Source organism: Phyllostomus discolor, chromosome 11 (assembly GCF_004126475.2).
Source record: "Phyllostomus discolor isolate MPI-MPIP mPhyDis1 chromosome 11, mPhyDis1.pri.v3, whole genome shotgun sequence".
Lineage (NCBI taxonomy): Eukaryota > Metazoa > Chordata > Mammalia > Chiroptera > Phyllostomidae > Phyllostomus > Phyllostomus discolor.
This window is the reverse complement of record NC_040913.2, coordinates 34,913,579-34,940,011: the sequence shown is the minus strand read 5'-3', so window position 1 is coordinate 34,940,011 and position 26,433 is coordinate 34,913,579. Positions and strand designations below refer to the sequence as shown.

The 26,433-nt window shown below is 36.4% G+C and overlaps 1 protein-coding gene across 2 annotated transcripts in view; it reads right to left on the bottom strand.

Annotated features, from left to right (window-relative positions):
* DIAPH3 (diaphanous related formin 3) overlaps positions 1-26,433 on the bottom strand; it is a 472,405-nt gene that overhangs the window by 156,043 nt on the left and 289,929 nt on the right. For both annotated transcript variants that reach the window (XM_028526818.2, XM_028526817.2), the window contains 2 exons: positions 13,814-13,938; positions 5,818-5,982 (listed from right to left, as the gene is read on the bottom strand). In XM_028526818.2, coding sequence (XP_028382619.1) covers positions 5,818-5,982; positions 13,814-13,938 — 290 coding nt within the window. The remainder of the gene's footprint in view (positions 1-5,817; positions 5,983-13,813; positions 13,939-26,433) is intronic.

The window sequence follows — 26,433 nt, the reverse complement described above, 5'->3', positions numbered from 1 at the left end:
CAGGACAAACATTATGCTTCAAGGTCACAGTGACCAACGAGAGAGACAAAAACTAGGCTCTCATTCAGGACAGACATCTACATGCTGATATTGGGTAAGATAAAGCAGGAGAAGGGTTACCTAGCAAGATCCAACAAAAACTTCAGTTCATCCTGTAGAAACATGACATCTCTGTTAATAGCAGGTACATTGGTAATAATGGCATGTAATGATGAGTCTAAAACCAGTCACAAGTAGAAAATGATAATTATTGTTATGTAACACTATACTACCAAAGGCAGGAATCTCATGGCGAAACCTGATGCCTGGTAGGCTACCTGTTTACTCAGTCTGAACAGTGAGGTCAAGTAGTTCCACCTACTGCCTTTGATTTGAACTCTAGGCTTCACATAAGTCCAAAAGGAAATAAAAATCTCCCACAGAAAGGTGTTTGCTAACTCTACTGATTTTAACCCTCACTCCCGCTATTAATTGGCCTCTAGTTTTAAAAGACAACACTTTAGGCTTTGAAATAAAAGCTGACCTACAAGCATTCTTCTATCATACACTCATCAATGTAAATAAATAGGAAGTTATTATATCAAAGAGTAGAGAAATAAAGTATGATTTGTCTTGATTCCCTCTAGTAAAACATTAAAAAAAACTTTAAAAATTGCATTTTAGCCCTGGCTGGCATAGCTCAGTGGATTGAGCGCGGGCTGCGAACCAAAGTGTCGCAGGTTCGATTCCCAGTCAGGCCACATGCCTGGGTTGCAGGCCATGGCCCCCAGCAACCACACATTGATGTCTCTCTCTCTCCCTCTCCCCCCCTCACTTCCCTCTCTAAAAAATAAATAAATAAAATCTTTAAAAAAAAAATTGCACTTTGACTTTTCTTACAAATGCTCTGAACAGCAGTGTATTGTAAATGTTAAAAAAGTCCAGGCTTTGCACTGGGCAGGCCTCCATTAAAACCCTAGCCTCTACCAATTGTGCAAGGTCTATGTAAATGCACTGAGGTCTCCCCGCTGCAGTTGTCCTCGTGGGTAACACTCTGCACCTCCGTAACAAACAGCATGAGGACCAAGCGAGACACATGTAAAGCACCTAGCACAGGGTCCAACTAGAAACAAACACTCATTGGCTGTTGTTTTAGTTTTAACCTGGTGAAAATGGCAATAATACAAAAAGCTAGGTAAAATTACATAGTAAACTAACTTTCTATTTTTGAAAGCTGACTGTTAGTTCTAAATACAAGTCATTCCCTATGTGCATGCTACCTACCGTAGACTGTTAAAGCAATGGTGATACAAATGAATTCCCAGTTGAGGAACTCCAACTAGAAAAGGGGTTAGTTAAAACTGCTTCAGAATGAACACCATTTCCTCAGAAGAAGCTCCAAGATCATGAAACTTACCCTCTTGGTCTGTATAGCTTGAGACTGCAGACTAGAAAAAATATTCCTACTTTGTGTATTACAAAAAGGCCAAGAGAGAGAGACAGAAAGAGAGAGAGAGAGAGAGAGAGAGAGAGAGAGAGAGAGAGAGAGAGAGAGAGGAGCTATAGCTATACAAATTAGTTATGAGATCCTAGTAACACTGGTGAGAGGTTGCATGAATTAGTCAATTATAGTGAAGAGCTCTGAATAAAAGTGAGCCCGTCTTTAACTGCTTCAGTTTAAAATCTGGGCAATTCTAAAACAAGTATTTTTGGATAAATTAGTTGCAAGCTAAATTACTATCAAAAGTAAGAGTGACCCCCTTTTGGGGGGCAGAAGTTTGGTTTCAAGTCAGTCCTGTGAACCTACTAAATGCAATTCCTATGTATAATAGAAGTTAACAGAGTTCATCTACACATGGCATAGACTGTGGAGCTGCACATCTCTGGTTAACAGCTCAGCTCTGCGCCTTGTAACTGTGGAACTGGGTAGAAACAGGCAAGTCACCCTGTCCCTAAGCCTTAATTTCCTTATTTTAAAATACAGTGCCTGGTACTTGGTCAGCACTATGAGTTAGCTATTAAAGCACATCACCCATTTTGGTGAGAACATCAGTTATGTAATAAATGTATCCATTTGTTATATTCCATTAATTACAGAGACACAAAGGTAAACAAGACAGACACAGGTCTCGACTGGCTGAACAATGTCTGAGCAGGGACTGGAAAGGTGAGCACAATAGTACCGTGAGGCAAACGTGCAGGTGTGCTCCCCCTGAACTCGGGAGAAAGAGCCTGTGAAAAACTGCCATAGCAGAAGGCAGCTGTGGAGGGAAGACGGTGGTTCCTGGCTCCTTACATGGGGTACAAAACGGGCTGCCACTGGACACTGAATGGTACACTTGACTCATTCATGAGCAGGAATATACCTCTGTTCCAGTGGATGAAGTAACGGTGTAAACATATTGTAACACTATTTCCTTAAAAGAAAACATACTTTTTGCCTATTATAGTAATGTATTTTGTATAGTGGCTTTCCAGAATAGACCTTCAACACATGAAAGTCCCATATCTATCACTAACATCTTCATAGAGGCTCACTGAATTTAACCTGTTTTCCAAAGTTGAATAGTATGAAATTAAATAGCAACCTACAACATGAGAAAGTTTTGAAAACACAAGGTATTTATTTGTCAATAATTTTTGTTAATATTGACAGCATGGTATTTTTAAAGACCCAGTGCCCCAAATTCAAGCAGTATAACCACATTTGTCAGAAAAAAAGAATAAAGTGGATGCAAAATTATACTTCCCATCCAATCATCTTCATCTTTATTCTAAAGAAAAATTTCCTCTTCAAATTATTTAGATAAAAATACATTTTTAAAAAATATTAAGCTCTACTGATTTTAATTTAGTCCAGAGTGTGTGAATGCGTGTGTGAGTATGTGAGAGCAGCTACTTCTAGGACCCATCTGAAATAGGCAAAGTATATTATCACTCAATTATCCTCTGTTTTTGAGCCATTCTTCATTCAAACACTTACTTTTTCCATCTGCCCAGCACTTAATAACAGAATGCCAAGTTACAGAATGCCCAAACCCTCTAGTCTTACCAGACTTCAGAATGATTTGGAATTAGACCTGGATTCAAATCCCAATCCAACTGCTTACAATATGGACTTAGTCTCATTAGGAAACCCTCCAAATGCCAGTGTTCTTATTTATCAAATAGAGCACAAGCTATAGGAAAAGGGAATCGCCATGCCTAGCACTTAAGAGCACAGGCTTTGGAGGAAGCCTGTACTGGTTCAAATTCTAGTTCTTCCATTTTATACCTAAGTGACATTGAGCTAGATATATCCGATTTCTGTGCCTCGGTTTCCTCATTTGCCACAAAAAACAGTAACAGTGAAAAGATGGAGAATTAGATTATCTGAGAAAATATATATAAGGTATTTGGGAAAATGTCTGGTTCACAGAAAATACTGAATATATAATGGATATTATTTTATATACGCATTTTATAGTTTCATGCATAATTATGTTAGAGGTCCCCAAGACAAGCCTCAAGATTGATTATTTTTTGGAAGGACTCACAGAACTCAGAAAACCTGTTTTATCCACTGTTACAATTTGTTATGGGAAAAGGATACTGATTAAAATCACACTGTCCTCTCCCAATGGGGTTTGATTATTCCAGCAATGATGTGTGATAGCACGGGAAGCAGACTGCCGACCAGGGCAGCTCACCCAAGCCCTAGTGTCAGGAATTGTTATTGTCAGGAGGTTGGTCTCCCAGGCATGGACCTCCTGCATGAAAGAATGACCTTAGCTCCTCAGTCTCCAGTGCCCTACAGAGGACCAAATGACAGTGCAGCCAGCACACCAGGTGAACAAAAACAGGTATTCGCCATAAACTGCATATTTAGCATCAACTGTCTGGCTTGGTCCTGGGTATACAAAGACACCCTACCCAGGTAGGATACTCCAAGGGTTTAGAGGTGACCGATCTCCCAGGAGTCAGGTGAAGGCCAGAGCTTTCTCTGGAGTGCTCAAGGTTTGAGTACCTCGAGTTTGCTGAGTTAAGTAACTAACCCTTTACTGAATAAGAATTTATTAAGCAACTGCCATGTGCCAAAAGCTATGACAAATACTTAACATATAGTATCTCATTTAATATTTAAAGACTCTTACGAGAAAGAAATTAACATCCACTTTTACAAATGTGGAAACTGGGACTCAGGAAGGCCAGTGTTCCTAGTCACCTAAATAGTGTGCATTACAAACCTAGCTCTTTCAGACTGCAAAGCCTTTGCGACTTACACTAAGCCATGATGCCTCATAGAACTTTATAAAAATCAAAATAATATATCATTCAATACATCACATATATAGATAGGCACAGAATACATTTAATAATCAAAATCACTTCTGGAATAAAAAAATAATCAAAGAATCACTTTCATTTTGTAGAGAAGATAAACCACAGCTGTAAGCAAAATGTGTGTTTAACATAGACAAACTAGTTTTCCTTTAAAATACTGACATTTATTCAAAGACTATCTAATCATAATCAAGTGATTATAACCAGTCCAGTCAATTCAGCAATAAAGTTTCACTCAGATCAAAAAAAAAAAAACAAAACAACTCAGTTACTCAAAACTTTTTAATCCCCTCAAACATTTGCTGAAATACAGAAATGACTTACCCATCTATTAAGAATAATGTAATTTTTCTTTGTAGAAATGTATCTCCAGTTCCCTAGGGAGGCAACAATGCTTCCTCATTTCAATATGAGTGTGGTTCCCCCCCCCCCCCCCCCCCCCCCCCCCCCCCCGCCATCTAATCAGCTAATACTTTTCAAAAGATCTTTTTAATGCCTAAATGAAAGGATTCCACATCAAAGACCTGACCTCCCTATTAAAATATCTAAAGGAAACCCTAGGAATGTAAAATCTATTCAAAGGCAAACTGCAGGTAGCTTATTGTACAATGCATTAAGAAAAGAAAAGGGGGAAAAAAGCTTCATAACAGCTACATGGAATTTGGTAAAATTATACCACAAAAATACAAATTGATCTTAAGTATAACGAAACAAATTCATAGCCAAAAAACTTATTACAAAAGTGCTCTGTAATGTGCCAGGAGGGGAGTCTCTATGAAAAACTTCAGAATTTGTCACATTTTCAATCAAAATTTCTAATTACAGTTTAATGTTGGGAAGGCCAAAAAAGGAAGAAACCACACATTTTCCAATAGATTCAAAATTTTAAATTTTAAAAGCTAACTTTCAACATCAGAAAAGGTAGGTATTACTAGACAACAGGAGTGAAATGAAGTAATGAAGTAAAAGTGGTAATAGATGAGATAGTATTGGGTTGGCCAAAATGTTCATTTTTTTTCCTGTAAGATACTAGCTCTAGTAGTGCTTAGTAGTCTTTAACTTCATTTCACACGATTCTATTAGATTGTATTGTGACAGCTGTCATATCAGCATGCATTAAAAAAAGCACATTATTTTCAAAAGCTTTATTATTTCAAGAAAGGTAGAAATGCAACTGAAACTCAAAAAAGGATTTTACAGTGTATGGAGAAGGTACTGTAACTGATCAAACATGTCAAAAGTGATTTGAGGAGTTTCGCACTGGAGACTTCTCACTGGATGATGCTCCCTGGTCGGGCAGACCAGTTGAAGTTGATAAAGATCAAATCGAGACAATAACAATCAGTGTCACACCACAAGGGCGATAGCCGGTATACTCAAAATGTCCAAATCAATAAAGTTATTGGTGTAAATGAAAAATGTGTCTGTTATTTTAAGGAAAAAACCATACGGACCTTTTGGCCAACTCAATATAAATACAAATACTTTGAAAAAAAAATATTTTTTTTAACATACCATGAATGCTGTTCTGAAGTTATTTAAGTCAGTCAAAACATCTTCCACAGACACCTTCTTCACATCAATGGCATAGTACTCCATTATGCTCTGATACAGCTTTTCCATGTTTTCATGTAACTTTGAAAGTTTTCCATATTGTTCCTTTGCACTGATAACAAAGCTGTATATCACAGTTAAGGAAATCTGAAATGTCAAAGTAATGTTTTAGAAAAAAACCTTTTAAGTCCAATGTTTTAATGTAATTGTTGGCTACTATTACATATATCCAAAATGCCAAAATCACCTCTAAAAGTCAACCACTCTTGCAATTCACTCTATACTGTACAGTGATGAAATCTTAAATTTAATTTCTAATTAACTCTGGAAAAATTATCAGAAAAGTTAAATATTTATACATGCAATATTTGTCTTTGACAACTGAATTCAAGGAAAATTTTCCTCCAATCTGCCCATCTGTATTATACAGATTATGAAATATGGTTTAAAATTATAGTTCAAGTAGCTGTAGCTGAGTACTTTCAATGGTACTGAAACCAATCACAGGCATTAAGCATAACGGTTAAACTGGATGACCAGGGCTCAAGCTCCAGCTCCCACATGGGGCAGTACTGTGCCTGTGGGCAAATGTCTTCATCTCTCTGGGCCTAAATTTCCTCTCCTGTAAAATGAGAATAATAATGATAACATTACCTATTTTATAGGGCTGTTGTAAGAACTAAATGAGCTAATATATGAAACATTCTTAGAAAAATGAATGGCATTTAGAGTACATATAAATACTTGGTATATTATTGCCCACTAATTCATTTTAAGCTTTATATAAAGTGGCAAAGGTGATTAAAAATAAATTTTTAAAGTTACATTTAAAACCTCGTATGTAAGTAAATTCATGTTTTAACTTCTCCTTTGGAAAATCGGTAGTTTCTCCTATGCACTACCTGATTCCAAGTTATGATTATACACACACATGGAGATGTTCTTCTCTCACTTAATTATGACAAGTTAGTTCAAGGCACATTGAGATTGATAGTCTAAATGTGAATGTGTTGGAGGCATTAGAACACATTTTGTAAACAAAACCTGGAATTCCTCTGTGGCGTGACATACTGCTGATGCAGTCAGATATAAAATCACCACAGTCTGGAAAGATAACGTTTATAGCATCAACCATAATTGTCTATGGTCCCTTTAAACTGGGTTATTTAAATAAATGGAATATACAGAATCAAACTTCCTGAAGTCCTCTTATTGTCTCTAACACAAAAGGATAAACAGACACCAGCACACTTAAAAAATAAAGGCCAGTAATAAGAATAACTAGATTCAGACCAAGAGAAGCAAACCAAAAATGTCATGTTTATTAAACATTCCAATGTTAAAAAAAATTCTCCACAACTTCACAAAGACATGGTTCCTTTGGTCAGAGCACTGCCCAGTGGAGGATAAAATAAAGCAAATGATCCAGGCCCTTCATTTTGAGGGTGGCGAGTGGGGGACCAGGGAAGACCAAGGATGAAAGAGGTAGTGCTGCTGCCAGGTAGGTGGTGAATTCAGGGGGGCACAGAAGAATTCTAGCAATCAGAACTCAACCTCCCAACAAGGAGCAAAGCATCCCAGTCAACTACAACCCGCCTGCACCCATGTTTACTGTCAGCCCAGGGGCTGCCTATTGCTCTTCTGTCTCTGCTTTTCATATTATGCTCTGTGTGTGTGTATACACACATACACTTTTAGAATACATGGAGTCTGGATTTTAATGCAAGGGCTGATTTTTATTTTTAATGACCTTAAGAAAATCTATAAATCTTTTTGTGGCTCAGTTTATATTCAACTGAATAGCAAACTGCCTCCTTATACTTTCTAGAATCTAGATCATAATACTACCAATGATTGATGCCTTTATATGTGGTATCATTCTTTAATTCTTGAATGAGCAACAAAAATTTCTTACAATTAGTCAAATCACAAAATCACAAGGAATTATAACAATATAATCACATGGGATAGATTTCAATATACTTTGTCTTGTGAAATATCCATATAATGAAATGTTGCAGGTAAAATGAACATAGATAAATAAAAACCACATTGGAAATGCAATCAGAAACTATCATTAGATGGAACATATGGTGAGTCATTTGTAAAGTGAAATATCAATCACTCCCTTTACCTAATAGGTTCAGAAATCAACACCGGTTTATCAGCTACTCCATCTATAAACTCACACCTAAAATTATTTATATCCCAGATAGAGATTGTATCCACATGGATTATTTATATATCCTTAACTTCTGTCTAAAAGAGAAATTGTTTTCTGCCTTTACAGGTTCAAACCTACCATTCAACGCTTCATTAAATTCTTCCTCTTCCGTGAAGCTTTCTTCTCTGCTGCTGTGAGTGATCATTTTCCACTGAAGACGTACAGCATTTGTAGTCCACTGTAGTCATGTGCAATGGCATTGTATGTTTCCCCTTCTAATCCAATTCCCTAGTAGTGCTTTGTTCTTGCCCCATTCCTGGGGGGTGGTCACCTCTGATTGTCAGTCCCTTCTCTAAATGCCAGGTTCCACCTTCTTAGTTGTTCTAGGTCTAATCCTCTACCACTGCACTGGTGACAATCACTTATGTCACTCTGCTGTCACCAGTCTTAAACTTTGGGTGGGAAGGGTAACAGGTCCTCTCACAATTCTGATGAAAGTCATGGAACATCAAACTGCAGGTATATACTTTCCCACACACAAACAGTTGTGATGCCCCATTAAGAGCTAATCGAGTGCCTGAACAGGCGTGGTCCTGGGCAAGAGGCTGCACTATTTCCATGAGTGTTCTGAACTGTTCGGTTCTACAGGTACTACTTTCTGCCCCTATCATTGCTTATAAGGCTTTGAGCTTTCAAAAAGACACTTCATAAATCCTATCAATTTTATTCTAAAACCTAGGAATATGCCTATTTTCAACAACCAACTTGGTAAGTAGGTTAAATTAAAGCTATAAGTATTATCCAATATTTTTTTTAGATTTTCAAATATGAATCAAAACTTAATGAAATATTTGGAATATGCCTGGGCACACTTAATATTAAAATAGCATAGTTCTATTTAAAAAGATGGGAAAGAAGACCAAGAGTAAAACCATGAAAATTACATGGTCTTGTTCTAACAGCTGGAAAGCTTTAGAAGTTAATTTTGTTATAATTGTTACCTATAAAACAACTTGCTCCCAAAGGAAATAAAGTGGAGCTTTGAATAACTGGAATTACCAACAAGAATGGTAAAATTGTGATTAAACTGAAACAACTTTAGAAATAGCCAAGTTCTCAGAAGACTAAAATGACTGTACAATAGGACAGAATAAATGGTTACATTAATGAATTACTCAGTAAGAGATGGTGAGCCCTGACCAGGTAGCGCAGGTGGTTAGAGTATCATTCTGATACATCAAGGTTGCAGGTTCAATCCCAGGTCAAGGTACACGCAAAATCAATGAATGCATAAATGAGTAGAACGACAAACTGATGTCTGTCGCTGTTTATTTATTTATCAATAAATAAAAATTAAAAAAAAGAGATGGTGAAACATTCAGACAAAAAAATAACCTCATCATCATCACTCAAAAGAAACAAATGCAGGTGTTCTTGTGCTGACTGCTAAACGGCAGATAAAAGCAATGCTCATCTCAGTAGTAGTAGGGCTTTATTTTTCCCCAGCATAAAGTTCTATATTTGTAAAAAGCTTTAGAAAAATAGGTGAGCTATGCAACAAAATAAATATTTGATAAAATTCATTACAAAAATATTGATATTAATCCAAGCACTTGATATTTTTGTCAAATCTATTTTCTATTCCTTAACTAGGATAAAGGCCAAGTTCTCATGAATTTCTATCTGAACCATTGTAATCCTTCCATTTGCAAGGTATACTGATAACCAGACCTGTGTTTACACTTGCTGAAACACTAATACTTAGCATTGGCCAACTAAGCAGCAAGAGTAGGATTTGGGATTCATTCTTGGCCAACAATCACTGCTCATTCCCTGACTACCTAGCACTAATGTATTCTCCATTTATTCTTATGTCTTGCTTTCATTTTTGTACTTTCCCCACAAAAGATGTCTACTATTGCCATGAACACATCTAATAAGGATCAGCTTCAATCATACATGTCCAATACATTTTATACATCTTCTTAAGTACCCAGGATCTGACAGCCAGGCAGCCAGTTGGCCAATCTGCAAGTACTCATTGAGCTCCACTGTATGGCCCTCTCTTGGGCACTAGGGAAAACAGCAGTTAACTGGATAAGCAAAGTCCCTGCTTTTGTGAAACCTGCCTTCTAAAATAAATGAAATAGACAGTGATAACTATGAAAAGAAATGTGTGATGTAATACAAAGTGACAGAGGCTAATTTATGTTGCGTGGCCAGGGAAGTCCTGACTACGAAGGTGGCATGGACCGAAGTGACTGAGGTGTGACTGTGAAACAGCCATGAGCGCTAAGCTGTGGAACAGCCTTTGTGAGTCTAACAAGATTTCAGAGAAGAAAAAGATAAAGATTCACAGAGGATGAGGAGCAGGATATTTTAAACTAAGTCTTATAAGTTTGTTAAGAATGGGTTAAACGAAAGACAGACAAGAGAGAGAGAAGGGAGGAGAGAGAAGATTAAGAGAAGAAAAAAATCTGCTTTTATGTATCATCCAACTTCCCACTCCTGCAAATGGACCATGTATTATACAAGTTTACATTTCACCCTCTCTTCTATTTTACTTCCTAACTGTAGTTCAAGTAAATAAAAGTGTACTGAATTCCTTTACCTCAAAAATGCTCTATTTTATGCAGTGTGGAATATAGATAAGATGTCTTACAAAAAATTTATTGAAATAGTTTTATCATCTACAGAGTAATTTCAAAAGTGACTAAAACATTGCTATATAGTGTAACAACACGAAAGCAAATGCAAAAATAAAGCTGGGTTGCAAAAGAAATTTAAAGACTATAATAGAAAAGAGTTGAGTAACTTGTTACATAAGTTGTGATAAATATAAAAACACAAATGTCTAGCAAAATGACTTTTCCCTAAGATACTTGGAAGGGGTAGAAAGAAAAGAAAATAGAAAGATTAAGGCTTCTGCAAGGAGAATTTCAAGGACAATATTCTAGGATCTATTTTTTTCCCCCTTAAAGCAAGAAATATACCAGAATTTGAAGGTCACCAGAAAAGAACAGGTACTGCATGACACAAACCCTGGCATTTTCTTAATCTCCTCACCGATAAGACTTTGATATGTATATTCACCTCACATATAATAGTTTGTATATAACAATATTAATGACCTCACCTCAAATTTGTGTTAAAGATTTTTCAAGCAAACACTTACAATGAAACTATTCAACTCTAATTACATTTCTGAGCAGGCTTAGCAATTGTAAAGTAACATCATCATTACTAAAAGTCAATGTTATATGTATGAAATAATTGTTCACGCCTTAAGGGATGTACTAAATTCACATTTTTTATATTAAGAAGTATATGCAAAGAAAAAGCACATATTGAAAAATAATAACACAATATACTATAATTGAATGCTGTTAGTCAAATTTTCTATAACAAAATTATATCATAATTTAAGACAATTTGATTAACAGATTATTTAGTAGTTCACCAAATTATGCCTGTTTACTCACACTGACTAGTTGTAAACTTGGATAACATATCTATTCTGCCAGAACTTGTTGATGAAGCAAACATCTGATATGTGCTTCAACTAATAAGCACTAAAAATTGAAACAAAGTCTGAGTGTTAATAACCCAAACTCTGTTAAATATATCTCTATTCATTGTGCATTTTCATTTCCAAATCCTCCATTTGCTAAGATCTAAGAAGCTCACAATTTGCCATTTTAATAGGATCCGTATAAATGCATTTAATATTCAAGATCTCATTTGTTGTCAGTCCTAATTAAAGTAAACAAAGCTTTGCAGTGAATGAATTTAATTACTTGGATACTAGTATGTCTAAGAGGAAAAGCAAACAAGTGCAATCTAATCTCAGCAAAGAATATTTATGATCATAAGCTTTGTCAATAGCAAAGTGCACCAAGTGTTCATATATCTGACTTCCAAGAGATATGTGAATGCTAATCAGTTCATTAGAAGCTTCTAGGTTGTGATATTTAGTGACAGGATATAGTAGCTTTCATGTCCATAGAGTATAATTGTACTCAGAATAAAAAATTGTTTCCAGCAAAGCATCATCCTTCCAGTTTCTGATTTCCTGAGAGGTGCTTTTTATGAGCTGCATACCTTTCAAGAAGCCGACATCATTCAACTTCCTGTGCCATACAAATACAAGTGATCCTGAGATCATCTGCTGAGCATGACTCTACAACATTTACACTAAGCTCAGGAATTTATCTTAGGTTATATGTTCTAGAAACCCAACCTTCATAATTAATACACTCACGATGTATTGCCGGAAACTGTATGCAAGCAAAACCTTTTCTAAAATGCTATCTGTAGGGAAAAATAATAAGTACTTCAGTTAACAGTACTTAATGATTAAAATAAATTGTCACATATGAAATTTTAACAATAAGATGACTGAGGAAAACAGCTAAGGGTGAAACTAATGTAACTCTGCAATAACAAATTTTACAAATTTAGTTTTAAAAAGCATATGTTGCCAAATGAGAAGGTACTGCAAAAATATTTTTGATAAATATAAACTTCATTTTTAGTTTAAAAAAACAAACAAAAAACCCCCAGCCATCTCCAGTGCAGCAATAACGGCGCCCCGCCTCATAAAAGAAGAAACTGGATAGGCCGGAAAGCCAGGAAAGGAACAAACACATTAGCCTGAATTGACTGTCGCTGGAGTGTATTTTTATGATATTTCCCAAAAGATACAGTAAAGAGAGATAAAAAGGAACTAATTCACAATCAAGCTGGAAGCATATACAAGAAAATCTATGACAAGCCAAATAATAATTTTGTGATTTGCTAAATCTCAGGGGAGAAGTGACAGAGAGAGGAAAAGTAGTTATTTTACTTCAAGTAACTCCGTTTAAAATAAAATATGAGGAGTGTCTATTTATAACAGCTCACTGTAAAAGTGGGTTATCCTTTTATGTGGAATTCTGAAGTCCATATGGGATTTTAATAATGCATAGTAGTAATACTTCATTATGACACAAAAGATATCAGTCTCTAATTCCACAGAATGGTTTGCAAAGCAACTCAACATTAGTTTCAGGAAATAAAGTTTATTACTTCAATTAGTCATTAGAGTTTAAGCCACAAAGTTAGCAAAACCAAAGATAATTGAATTCAAAAAAAACATTAAATAAAGTAGGACACAAGCCTCAAGCTATTAATTTTATACATGCATGTATACACACACACACACACACACACACACACAAACACACGTATATATTTGTCCATTTTACTTTGGGTTTGGAGAATACCTTCACAAGGAATGATGGTGACAAACTCAATTTTGATTTTGGAACTATAGTATCTCTACAGAAAATAGTAAAGTTTCTGAAACACGAGTTAATTTTCAGTATATACCAACACTTGAAATTCAGCTGAGTAGTCACTCCACTTTACAGTCTTCATCTGCTTCCTGAAACATTTCAAAATACCTAAATCACATCATCACGTTAGATTCAAACTTCCTCAAATTGAGTTTTCATATCCTTTCAATCTAGCATGAACATTAGAAGGAAATAAGGCATGCGGAAGGAAAAAGATGAGAGAACATATTATCCAAGTTGATGAAAAGGGGAAAAAAATTGAAATCAACAGAATACATTTCTGTATTGTTCATGATAAATAAACACTTTGATAAATTTCCCTGTAAGAAAGCAAAGATTAAACCTACAATTTGGCACTATAGAAGGGTCTCTGGTTATGCAAGTATACTTAAAATGTTAAATAACTTCTAATTCTACGTGACTGATAATCTAAGTTATTTAGACATCAAAAGGATATGGACATCTTTGTCACAAACTTATCATGCAAGTCCTCAGGAGGGGGAAAGGTTTCCAAATCTCTCTCAAGCTGTTGAAGCTGCCTTCCCATCTGCTTCAAATTCTTTTCCAGCATTTCTACAGAGACTAAAAGAGAGTATATTAAATGCCTTGAAAGGATGAAATTATAATATATAAAAGGTAAAACAGCATAGAAAAAATATTTGTGAAAAATGTTATATTTGTGAATTTCTTTTTTGTGAATATTTGTGAATTATATTTGTGAATATTTGAACATATCTGTGACCACATGAACAAACTATATTTAGGAAATGTGTTTAAAATTAGAGTTCTTGACCTCTAAATATACTACAAAATAATCAGTCTATTCAGATGGACAGGCAAAAAAAAAAAAAGACTATGTTTTTAACATTAAACTAGTTTCAATATAACTTTAACATTCTTCAATACCACAGTCTCTTTGAGAGGGAACAGTGAGCACATGAAGAAGGTGGGGAAAGGGCTCTCCATTGTCCAGGCTGACCTACAGCCAGAATGAAGGTGTCAGAGACAATCTGAGTAACATGGGGAACAGTAGGTATCAAGCTCTCTTTACTGGTACCCTGAGCACAGTCTGTGGTGATTATCAATCGAAGATTTTCTGTCCTTAACTTAAAGTTGCTCTCACAGTGCACAGGAAGGGACAAATGGTGAAGCAGTGCACAGAGGCACTATCAGAATGGACTGGCCACCCAGCAGGACAGAGCTTCGGTATTACTTCCTAATGTCTTTGCATAGTCAACTTTAGAAGACATGGAGAAGAGTTAACAACATGTAAAGACACAGTGGCTCAAACCAAACTCGTGGATATTTGCTTTAGGTTCAAATGAATTCTAATTACAATTTGTTTTGATACTCACTAATGTGAACTATACAAAATAATATTAAAAATGCACATAATTCCAGCTATGCTATGATTTTCAGGCTTCAAATTAATCCAGAGGAAGAGGTGTTAAGTCATGTTTCACCGGTAAGAATGTAAATATCCTTGAAACCAATTTATTTGCCCAACCAAATGGATTATGTTAAAAAAAATTATGGTTTGCAATCTTGGGTCAATAGAACGGAATAGAAGGGAGGCATGAAAAATGCTGTATGAAGACATGGACTCTTTATTTTTGTTTTTTAAACTACCTGCATACAAAATAACATTCATTATTCTAACATATTGATAGCTGTTAAGAAAACCTTAACATATTTGGTTGTAAACACAATTAGCAAGCTAATTCTCAGAGACACTGTTTGACGAGACCAATGACTGAACTCTTCAGAGAGTTCCATGCGATAGCTGTGTCTAAGGAGCAATGATACTTGAACCTTTGGCTCCCGCCGCAGTGAAACCACTGTGAAGTTACACTGGTGTGTATTTTCTCCATGGTTTTTTGCTACTCATGTTTCCCCTTCCTGTGACCCTTAAAATTGAGACAATAACTCAGACAAGGGAGTGCACAAAATATTTCTGTCACAACAGGGTTTAGTGTGTTAATTCAATCGATTAATCTCATGTCCCCGATATATTGTGTTGTAAGTAAATATAGGATTGGAAGAGTTTGTAAGCTGTATAACCACTTTATGCTATGAATTAGATTAAAAAAGAACTGTATCAGTAGCATAATAATAGTAGCAGTAAGAATTATAATGGCTGTAGTAGTGATAATAGATTGAATAGTAAGCAGCAGCTAAAATTTACTGAGTATATATGTGTGTCAGGTACTGGCTTAGTTGTTCTGCATTAATTTTTTTAACTCTCACAAGAGCACTATGATATATATTATTATCCCTACTCTACAGATGACAAAACAAGACTTGAGTGAGTGAGGTAAAAGTTAACTAAAAAGTGGTAAAGCTAGAAACTGAACTCAGGCAGTTTAATTCTAGGTGATATTTTTTAAACATTTAGCTATACAAAAATTATTAACTACAGACATTATTTTATTTTTTACAACCTCTAGCTACCTATCTATAACAACATTTAAGAACACATATAGTTTTCACAAAATGACTTTTCTTTTTGATATATGAGTATTCTTGCTTAGGGCAATGCCAAGTAATCTCTATATGGCTAACCAAGGAGAATGTACCCAAGCATTCTGGCTGGCTGGATGACAAATAAATATGCTACTATATATTTTTAACGAACACTTAAATATAATGTGGTAACATATCACTGAACAAAGCCACAAACTTAAATTATTATAATTTAGTCTGTGAATCAACTTTATTATGCACATACATCAAGTCTGGGAAGGATATAGGGAAAGGCCTAATAAAAGTCCAAGGGGCTCCCACATGGACAAAAAGCACAAGGCAGACAGCGGGTGGGAACACAGCTGGACTGTTGTGTTTTTTTTTTTCTGGCACAAAACACATCATTCAAAACCTACCAATTCTCCAACACCAACTGAGTATCTTCCAATTCAAGTCAATTCAGACACGACCTGGAGTTGGCCCACAGGGTTGAGAACTCAGTCCCATGAAACTGCCATCATTTCACAGTAGTCCCAAGTCCCAAAGACCACCCATATTTCTGACAAATTGGCTATAAACCTGGAAGTTCCCATGTCCCCACTGTCTTACAATACTCTCCACAATTTGCTAGGATGATTCAACAGAACTCAGGAAAGCACTATACTCTCTATTAGCATATAAAGAATACAACTCAGGAACAGCCAAATTGAAGACATGCATAGGGCAAGGAATGGGGAGGACAGGACAGGTGGTATAGAGCTTTCATGCCCTCTCCAGGTGCACCACCCTCCCAGTACACAATGTGCTCACCAAAACAGAAGCTCCCTCAGTCTGGCTGTTTCAGAGTTCTTAAGAAAGCTTAATTACACAGGCATGATTAATTAAACCATTGGCCATTAGTGATAAAACTCAACCTCCAGCCCCTCTCCCTTCCTGGAAGTCAGAGAGTAGACTGATGATTCTAACCTTCTAACCACATGGTTGCTCTGGCAACCAGCCCCCCCATTCTGAAACATCTAGAGTTCCCCTGCCTACCATCTGCAGGGGAGTCATCTCATTGAAACACAAAATACACTATTATTTAAGAAACCCCAAAGCATTCTGGCTGGCTGGATAACAAACAAATATGCTACTATATTTTCTAAATGAACACTTAGGTATAATGTGGTAACACACCATTCCTTTCCCTATGCATATCTTCGATTTGGCTATTCCTGAGTTGTATTCTTTACACCAGTAGGGAGTATAGTGCTTTCCTGAGTCCTGTTGAATCATCCTAGCAAATTGTGGAAAGTATTGTAAGAGGGAGGGGGCATGGGAACATCTGGGTTTTAGGAGCTCTATGTCAGAAATCAAGAAAAATACCAAATATATTTTTTTACAATATCTTATGGACACAGAAGTGTGTGTCTGGTCGGAGGACAGGACTCTAGTATCTGTGAGGAGGTGTAAGTGCAGTACATCTTTGATTAATGAGTTGTCATCCTCAGAGCAAATAGCATGGACAGCTTTCAGAGGAGGCCAGCTGCTTGTGATTGAACACTGAGCCATCCCAGTGAGTAAGTGCTTCTCAGTGGAAAGAGAGAAGAAGGGCGTAAGGTTCAGATGAAAGGCTCTTAGGTGATCCTTTTAGCCTTTTCCAACTCCTTGGTAGCCAGTGGGTCAGTAACCATGTTATATCATTGTGATTTGAAGCAATTTCTCAATGGCTCAGTTTCCACACCAGTGGAATGGGTAGAATCCTACCTCCTATTTTTACCTCACAGATTATATCATAAAATGTCAATATACATTGATATTTTTAACATAGGTTATAGAATGAAGAATTTTTTAAAAATAGAGTGCACTGTATAGTGTTACTCTTATTCTTAGCAAAAAAATGAAGAGCTTATTGAAATACAAATAAGTAACAGTATCAAAGGAAAAATAAATGATCATTATCACCATCACCCGGGAACAGTGTTTTAGAAGTCAGGCTAAGAAGAAAAGTTGCTCATTTCAAGAGCAAAATATTAGGGATGACTGCAGTGTATTCAAACATTTAAGGTCAACAGCATAAAACGTAGCCTTCCTTAAACTATGGCTCTGTGGCTGCTCTATGGATGGAACCCCCAGCAAGCCATAACTCATGCTTCATCAGCAGTCTCCCAATACAATACTTGTACATTGTAGTTCAGAGGACTTCTGTGCAACTGACCAACTTTTCACTGTTGGTTTTTAAGTAAAGACCAAAGCACATCTGGAAGAAAAGAAGGCATGTATATATTTTAGACTAATAAAACAGAATCTAATGTTTGGGGCCTTCTGATGGGTAAAACTAAGGGGCATTTAAGAATTTTCTTAATGTTTTTTCTTTTTAAATTTTTAAAAATTTATTTCTACAGGGAGGAAGGAAGGGAGAAAGAGAAAGAAAGACACATCAATGTCTGGTTGCCTCTCATGCACCACCTACTATGGATCTGGCCTGCAACCCAGGCACGTGCCCTGACTGGGAATCAAACCAGCAACCCTTTGATTCACAGGCTGGTGCTCAACCCATTGAGCCACACAGGCCAGGGCAGTTTTTCTTTGCCAGCAATTTCTATTTCTATATTAGCTCCTTTATACATCTCTAAACATAATTTTAGCCACACTTTTCATACGCGTCAAGCTCTTTGAGGTCAGTGACAGTACTTTTTTTTTAATATCAGAAATCCAAACTACAGCAGAGAGTTTTAAATTGCACACTCTCAAATAAGTGATAATTTACTGGTATGCCCCTATGTGACCTGTGAATGAATTTTATCTTTCAACTTTGTCACATTTCTTGACCAAGAAATTAATCTTACTTTTCTATTCCTTTTCATTATTTAGAAGCAACAAAACATAGCCATCATCAAATAAAGCTGATTAGATTCTTTTGAGGCAATTTCAACTCTTGCATTTCACACAGTTAACATCCAGACAGACATGGTGTCTCTGTCACCTCACACATTGAGTGGTCTCCTACGGTTTTTCTCCAGGGCCTTCTTCTCACTGTGCATGGGGGTTTCCTGACAAACATTAATATTTAAAGATGTTAATATAACATCTTTATATATTAGATGTTATATTAACACCATAATATAAAGATGCCCCTTCCCTGCTTAAAACTAGCCAACAAAGTGTTTATATGACAAACACCTGAGCTCCACCCTCATCTGGCTCAGCTCTACTAATTATTCAGCTGTGTTTCCTTCCAAAGCAACATCCTGCTTGCACTTTCCCTACCTCATCCCCCTCACCCATTCTGCACCTGACGCTGGGAATGTCCATTTGCCTTGCCTCCCCCACCCAATTTACCCTATTCATACTTGATAACAAGAGTTAAAAACTCCAGCTAGCCCCCCGGATAAGCTGCCCTCACTACCCATCATCCCTGGCAATTACCTCATCTTTGCATTTGCAATTACTACACTCTATTACTTTTATTTTTTCATGTCTCTTCCTCTCCCAAATGATTGGGATTTTTCTTAAGGGAAGGTGCCATATTTTAGTCATCTGTGTATTTTCAAATATATAACATAGCACAGACACTCAACATTTGTTGAAGGAATGGATTTTGGATTTAGCTGTTACCTTTTGAGGTAAAAGCAGTAAAAACAAAATAGAGAAATATGACAGATTAAGTTTCTAAAACCTTAAAATCTAAGACACAGATTCCTTGTCATTATAATAGCTGTACTCTAGAAGTGTTAAAGAAGCTTTGAACAAAAAGTAAAATCATAACTATAAATATTTAAGTTTAATGCAATCATGGACATGGGCTTCCTACAATACGATGGCTTCTGTGATTTACCACGCTAAAATTTCAGAAAAGAAAGGTGAGTAGGGCTTACTATACATATTTAAGTAATCTTTGTAATGAAATAATAATCTTCTTTGAATATGTCCTGAAGCTGTTGGTTATTATTTCATAACAAGCTTACAAAGAAAGCCATTCACTCTTAAGTATAATGATATATTCCACAGATATTCATTTCCTTAAAGAATGCTTAAACAACAACTTATTACCATAAAGCAATTTAAACATTCAACCTAAATTAACCTTCTGACAGTCACTGACACAATTGTTAAGTGCAGGAAACTAGAGACTAGAGCATTTCAGGCTCCCAACAAAACAATTTTTCCTAGAAGATTATAATAATAAAAGTATTTTTATAAAACTATAAGAATATTTCATGAATGCAAGTTATGCACAAAACTTTAATCTTAAAAAACTCCTTACTACTAAGGTCTATAACAAAATCTAAGTTCTAGAATACCATTATAAAACACACCACTATTTTGAAAATGTATAAAACTGAAACAAGATGGTAAAAAAGCACAAACTCAAAATAAATTGCAGCTTAGTTCATACCAGGAAAATATAAGTTGAAAGAAACAAAAGCCAGTTATTCTCACCAAGAGCCCTACCTTCCTCTACTCAGCTTTCCTTTCCTCTCAGAGTTCTGATAACTGATGGAACCCATACACAAATACAGCATAGCTTGAATCCCCCGTTAATTTACTGTGCTCTCTGCAGTGAGGGTTTTGCTGTTACTGCTAACATCACTCTGCAAGAGAATGGCCTACGTCTGCTATGGAACCTGGAAAGAGGACAGGGAGAGGGCAAGCAGAGGACATCATAGGCACTGCCAGTGAAGGGTGCCAGTCAATTCTGTTGTTCCATTCCACTCTCGCCAGGGAGACACAAGTAGCATTATTCCTCAACTATGAAGAGGGTTTAAAGGCAAAATAGCTTTTTAGGAGAGAAAACAATATTAGTGGGAGAAGCCTACCTAATAGAAAATCATGTTTACATGTAATAATTTGAGAATCCCTTTCTATAAATGAGATGTTCAAGAACATGACAAATGTCAAACAAAAGTGGTCCATAATAGAGTTGTCTGTGACTGTATCAAAATGTTCTCTCAGGATAGTGGTTTTGTCTGCATGTATACAGGAGGGAGGTATTGTTGCTTTAAATGTGCTCTATAGTAAATACTAAGGACAGATTAACTGACTTACAAATTATGAGATGAGTTCTCTTATATGGCTACTGGAGACCATGTTGCCTAACAAGTCCTGGCCTTCCCATCTCTGGACCTAAAAAATTCCAAAATTTTCCTCCTGTCTAGCTCTTTCCCCTGAACTCCAACTGTCTATTGGACATCGTTCCTTGACATTTAATAGGCATTGGTAACTCGCATTTTCAAAATGGAAACGCTCACTTTCTTGAGTCCACTCCTACATCATCTCAGTCAATGATGATTCCTCTCTTCCTGTCAAATCCCACACCCCCAATCACTGGAAATCCCTTTGGTTCTACCTTCTGTACAGATTCCTTGCCTAAACCCTTCCCACCACACTTGCTACCTCCTCCTGGCCTAAGCCAACATTTTCTCTCCCCTGTGTTATTATTATTAAAACCATCCAAGTGGTTTTGCCCTTCTCCTATTGGTCCTTTACATTTTTCCTCCAACACAACAGTGAAAACATCCTATGGAAATGCGAGTCAGATGTCATTCTGCTCAAAACCCTTCCAATGGCTCCCCATCTCAGAGTAAAGGCAAATCCTTACAATGGCCAATAATATTTTATAGGATTTGTCACCTTTCTGACCTATCTCCGAACACTCCCCCTTCCTCCCTCTGTTCCTTCTTCAGTATCTTGGGGCCCGTACAATTGTTCTTCCCTCTGCCTAGAGTGCTTCTTTCCAATACTCAAAAGGTCTTGTGTCCTCGCACCTTCTTCAAGTTTTGCACAAAGGCCACCTCCTCTGCAAGGCCTCTCTGACAGCTCAACATACATTCCAAAACACGCTGCCCTGGACTTCCAAGGCTAACTATCTGACATAATACGCACTTACTGCTTTCTTTGGTGTGTACTCTGCATCCACAAACTAAAATGTAAACTTCCAGAGAGCAGAGACTTTTCTTTGTGATCATATACTGTACCCAGTACCACGAATGGGGCCTGGGATGGAAGAGGCATTACATAAACAGCTCATGAAATAATGAATGAATAAATCTTATTTAAGACACTGTTATTTTTTTTCCTGTCACTCAAATTCAAGTCTAATCCTTGCTCATACTAGTACCTAGGACAGTGTCCACTATGCAGCGAGAATTGAATAAATTTTGGAACAGTTCTTTCCTCACAATGTCAAAATGAATAAAAAAAACTATTAATAAGCACTAGTACTTTTTTTCCTTAAAGTACTAGTACTAGTACTTTAAGGAAAGAGCCTAGCTCTTTCCTTAAAAGAGCTAGGTTGACAAACAGCTGCTGAGAAGCTGACATCACAGTGATAGACATCTGTACATAACAAAAGGAACTCCCTACGGAGCAGTTTGAAATCCCTCCTTAAAGATGACCTCTTCTGAGAGGAGTGAACATTCTCTTTAGTTTTTTCTATGAAGGTGAGTAAACATCTTTTTAGACGTCTGTCACTTACATCACTTACCTGAGGCGTTAGTTCATATTTTCCATATGGCACTCCTTACTAACTCAGGGCTGATAAAATTGTTTTTTAAATAACATGTAAACACTTCCATAAAAAACAATTAATCTCTAAGTTGTTGAAGAATTACTGGAAGACTAGTTCTTTTAAAAGGTTATGTAGTAATAGAAACCCTTTTTCTATAGGGTTTCCATAAAGAAATCTTATCAAAGTTCAAATCTTATCAAAATAGAGTGTCAGGCTGAAGCATAGGAGGGAAAATAGAACTCATTTTCCAAATTATATTCCCTACCCTTGTCTGTCCAATTGGTGAAAACGCGCTCAGCTGAACATTTATGATTTGTGTAATTTCCTGTATGGATATTATTCTCTAATATTTAGAAAAATATAAAAATTTTTCAATAACAGAAATCTATAAAGTTCTTGGCCTTACATTCTAAAGCTTGTATAAGTGTCAGGTAAGACACAGCTGGTATCTGTTGAAATATCCTGTGAGAATATGTATTAAAAGTCTACAATAGACTATTCACAGAGACTCATGTTTACCTGCACTGTTACTGACACCACAGGCAGATCTATGTCAATAAGAAATAATCATTGAAAAATAACAGCAACAACTACAACAAATATAGAGAATATTTATGTAGTGCTTACTAGGTACTATTCAAACTTTATGAATATTTACACATATTTATTTAATCCTCATTACAAACCTCTGACTTAGCACAATTATACAATCCTCATTACATGGGTCAAAAAGAAAAAAAAAAGAAGCAAAAACAAAAAACAAGAAAACTAAGCCCCAGAGAGAATAAGGAGCTCATTAAGGTTATACCTTTATCAACAGGTGGATCTGGGGTTTGAATCCCAATTGTCTAGCTTCAGAGTAATAACAGCTTCTCCCACAACACAAGGCCTATACAATCATACTTGGATCACATTTTTATTTTGCTGATTGAAATCATTTATTGGAGTTATTGTAATTGTCACTATCTGTCAATAATTCCTCAGTTCAGAGGCATATTATGAATTTAAGGCATATTAAGGTTTTAACTGCCTTAGTATTTGCATATGACTTAATAAAAGGGTGCTCCATAAACCCATCAACAACAACTGTTAAATGCCAAAATGTTTCACAACATAATGATAAATGCTTTCCATATCTACCGATCAGTGTAGTTTCCCTTAGCTGTTTCCTACCACTCAAAGATGATAATGCTACCTCCATTGCTTATGGGACTGATGACACGGATGACAAGAGGGGACCAAGTTGAATAGTGCCCCCCCGCAAATTGACGTCTACATAGCAGCTCAGAACTTATTTGGAAATAGGATCTTTGTAGAGGGAATCTGTTAAGGATCTTGAGAAATCTTCCTGGATTTAGGGTGTGCCCTAAAGAAGGCAGTGGGAGATGGGGCAGCCACTAGAAGCTCAGAGAGAGGCACTGTATGACTGGATGGTTCTTCCCTAAGAGCCTGCGGAAAGAACCAATTCTACTGATACCTTCATTTCAGACTTCTGTATTCCTCAATAGGTAGTTGAAAAATTTGTCATTTAAAGCAACCCAGTGTGTGGTAATTAGTTATGGCAGTCTTACAAAACTAATATAATTACTAATTCAACATGTCGTAAGCTGCATAAACACAGCGGGCAATTCTACCTGCAGCATCTGATCAATTCCATGCCTCCCTATTGGTCCCATGTCAGCCTTGTGCACAATGAGATTAAGCACATTGCCATAAATGTGTTTTTCCCATCCATGCTTAGATTTCTTGATGGTATACACATTTGTTTTGTTAAGCTGTCTTTCAGAATGCTTTCATTCTGAAATTTTCTTTCATCTACCTTGTTTGTAATTTCCCATCTCAGGTTGCAAACTGAAGTGCAGTAAATATAACTTTATAGCCAGCAGTGTAAGAGAGCTCCAAGACCTTGGTCGTCACTGTTGACCCTGCCCGGTTACTTGATGTTAGCTATGGCTCATAGGTGACACTAATATAACTGTCTGAGTAGCTGTTTCAAACCTGTAGCTGGCCAAAAATCTGAAAACACTGTAAACTGTTAGTTCCTTGAAAAGATTAATGCTGTATTGATGCCACTTTCTGTCTGCTAACCTCCAAAAAGATATAGAGGTCTTCCTGATGTAGTTTTCTTCTTCATCATCATCTATCAGCCCAAGCACCAGCCGACTCAGGAAATGTTCCTAGCTCAGTATCTTAAAAAACAATCTGTGGCTGCGAGTGGTTCCTCCATGCCCGGTGCTCTTCAATGTCAGTCCACAGAGTCCTTCACCCTTACAGACATTTTGGCCATGTCTTTCTAAATTCCCGTCTGCTGCCTCCCCAAACAGTTTATATTTGCACTATAAAATACTACATGAAAGTCTCCAATTTAAATTTCTGATGCCAATGCTTCATAGATAATCCCTGAAAATGAACGGGCAGAATTTAAAACAAAATGCTGTTCATCAGACAACTTGGGCCTTCTGGCTCCCGACCAGTACACCACGCAAGTGTTCATTTTACAGATATTGCCCTTTTAGTAAGTATATGCAAAAATATGTGTGAATTGCAACTTTTAAAAGTTTAGCTGTTTAATATTTGACTTGTAGTGATATTAAAATTATGGTTCCTAAGTATAGTTATTAGATGGCTGCAGATTGTCAAATTAGATCATTGAGGCCAGCTACCCAGAAGTCATAGACTAGCTTTATGGACATAGCTTTTTAGTCTACCACCTACCTGTAAAAGCAGTGCCACCAAGTAGGAAACACCAAATGCTTACACTGCTTCCATAGGATAATAGGCGATAAGTATACAGGTAAAACTATCTATCCATTTCTCCTCTTTTGGAAAGTGTCAAAAGATGATTCAATGTCACTAGCCTTTATCAGCTACTTGCTTATAATAAAATTACAACTATTATATTAGCAAAACAGAGATGTGTCCACTAAAAGGAAAAAAAAGACTCAATACAACTCAGTATAAAATGAATTGCATTCTAAAATAAAATCTAGGAGATGCCATAGATCTAACCCTGAAATTAAATATAAATATTCATAAATATGTTTATTAAGAATACCTCAATGTTTCCTTCTACATGTACTAATTTATGTGTCATGTCTATTTAAAAAAAAGGAATTGAGACATACTCGTAATTATTTAAAATCTTGTGATAACTCATGGTTTGTCAAGAACCTTTAATACTCCCTAACTGATTACTAATGAATAAACAATCCGCACAGCAGGTCTATGACTGTTTCTTCAACTGATCTGATGAAATAACAAAATCATTCAGGTAGGCTACTCTGTTCTGTAGGCAAAAATTTCTAAACCAGAAAAGTGAGTGTATTAGTTTGCTAGGGCTACCATCACAAAATATGCCACCATGTGGCTTAAACAACAAAAATTTCTTTCCTCAAAGTGCTAGAGTCCAACATAAGGTGTCAATAGGTTGGTCTGGTCTGAAACCTCTCTCCTGGGTTTGCAGGCGGCCACCTTCTCACTGTGTTCTCACGTGGTTTGTCTTGTGTGCGTGCACATCTGGGTGTGTCTCTGCTTGTAAGATGACTAGTCAGGTTGAATGAGGGCCCACCCTATAGGACTCATTTTAACTCAATCACCTCTAAAAGCCCTGTCCCACATACAGTCACATTCTCAAGCATGGAGTTAGGGCTTCATTGCATTGGGACAGAATTCAGCCCAAAAGAGCATACAGATTTTTTTACACTTCATTGACAATTCAATGAAAGCAATATCCTACATGTTTGTCTTTTGCAGCAAAATTATTTTAATATACATGCCCCCCAGCAACTATGTGTACTATCAAATTCCTTCACTATATTGGGTGAAGTGTACAATAATGTGTATTTTCAAAAAACTTTAACACCCTACAATTGATCTAAGACATAGAATGAATTATCTCAGAAATTATGGGGCCCCAACCTACAGCCTTCACAACATAATGGTTTGAACGAACACAATGTTACTTAGGTTGTTAACTTGCTGTACAAGAAATATTTTAGTGAACTGACAATATACATTTAAAATATAAAATGTAATTGAATTAATAATACCAAATATTCAAAATATATATTCTCTCTCTATAAAACTCACTAATAAATTTTAATTGACATTTTTGGGGGTCTACA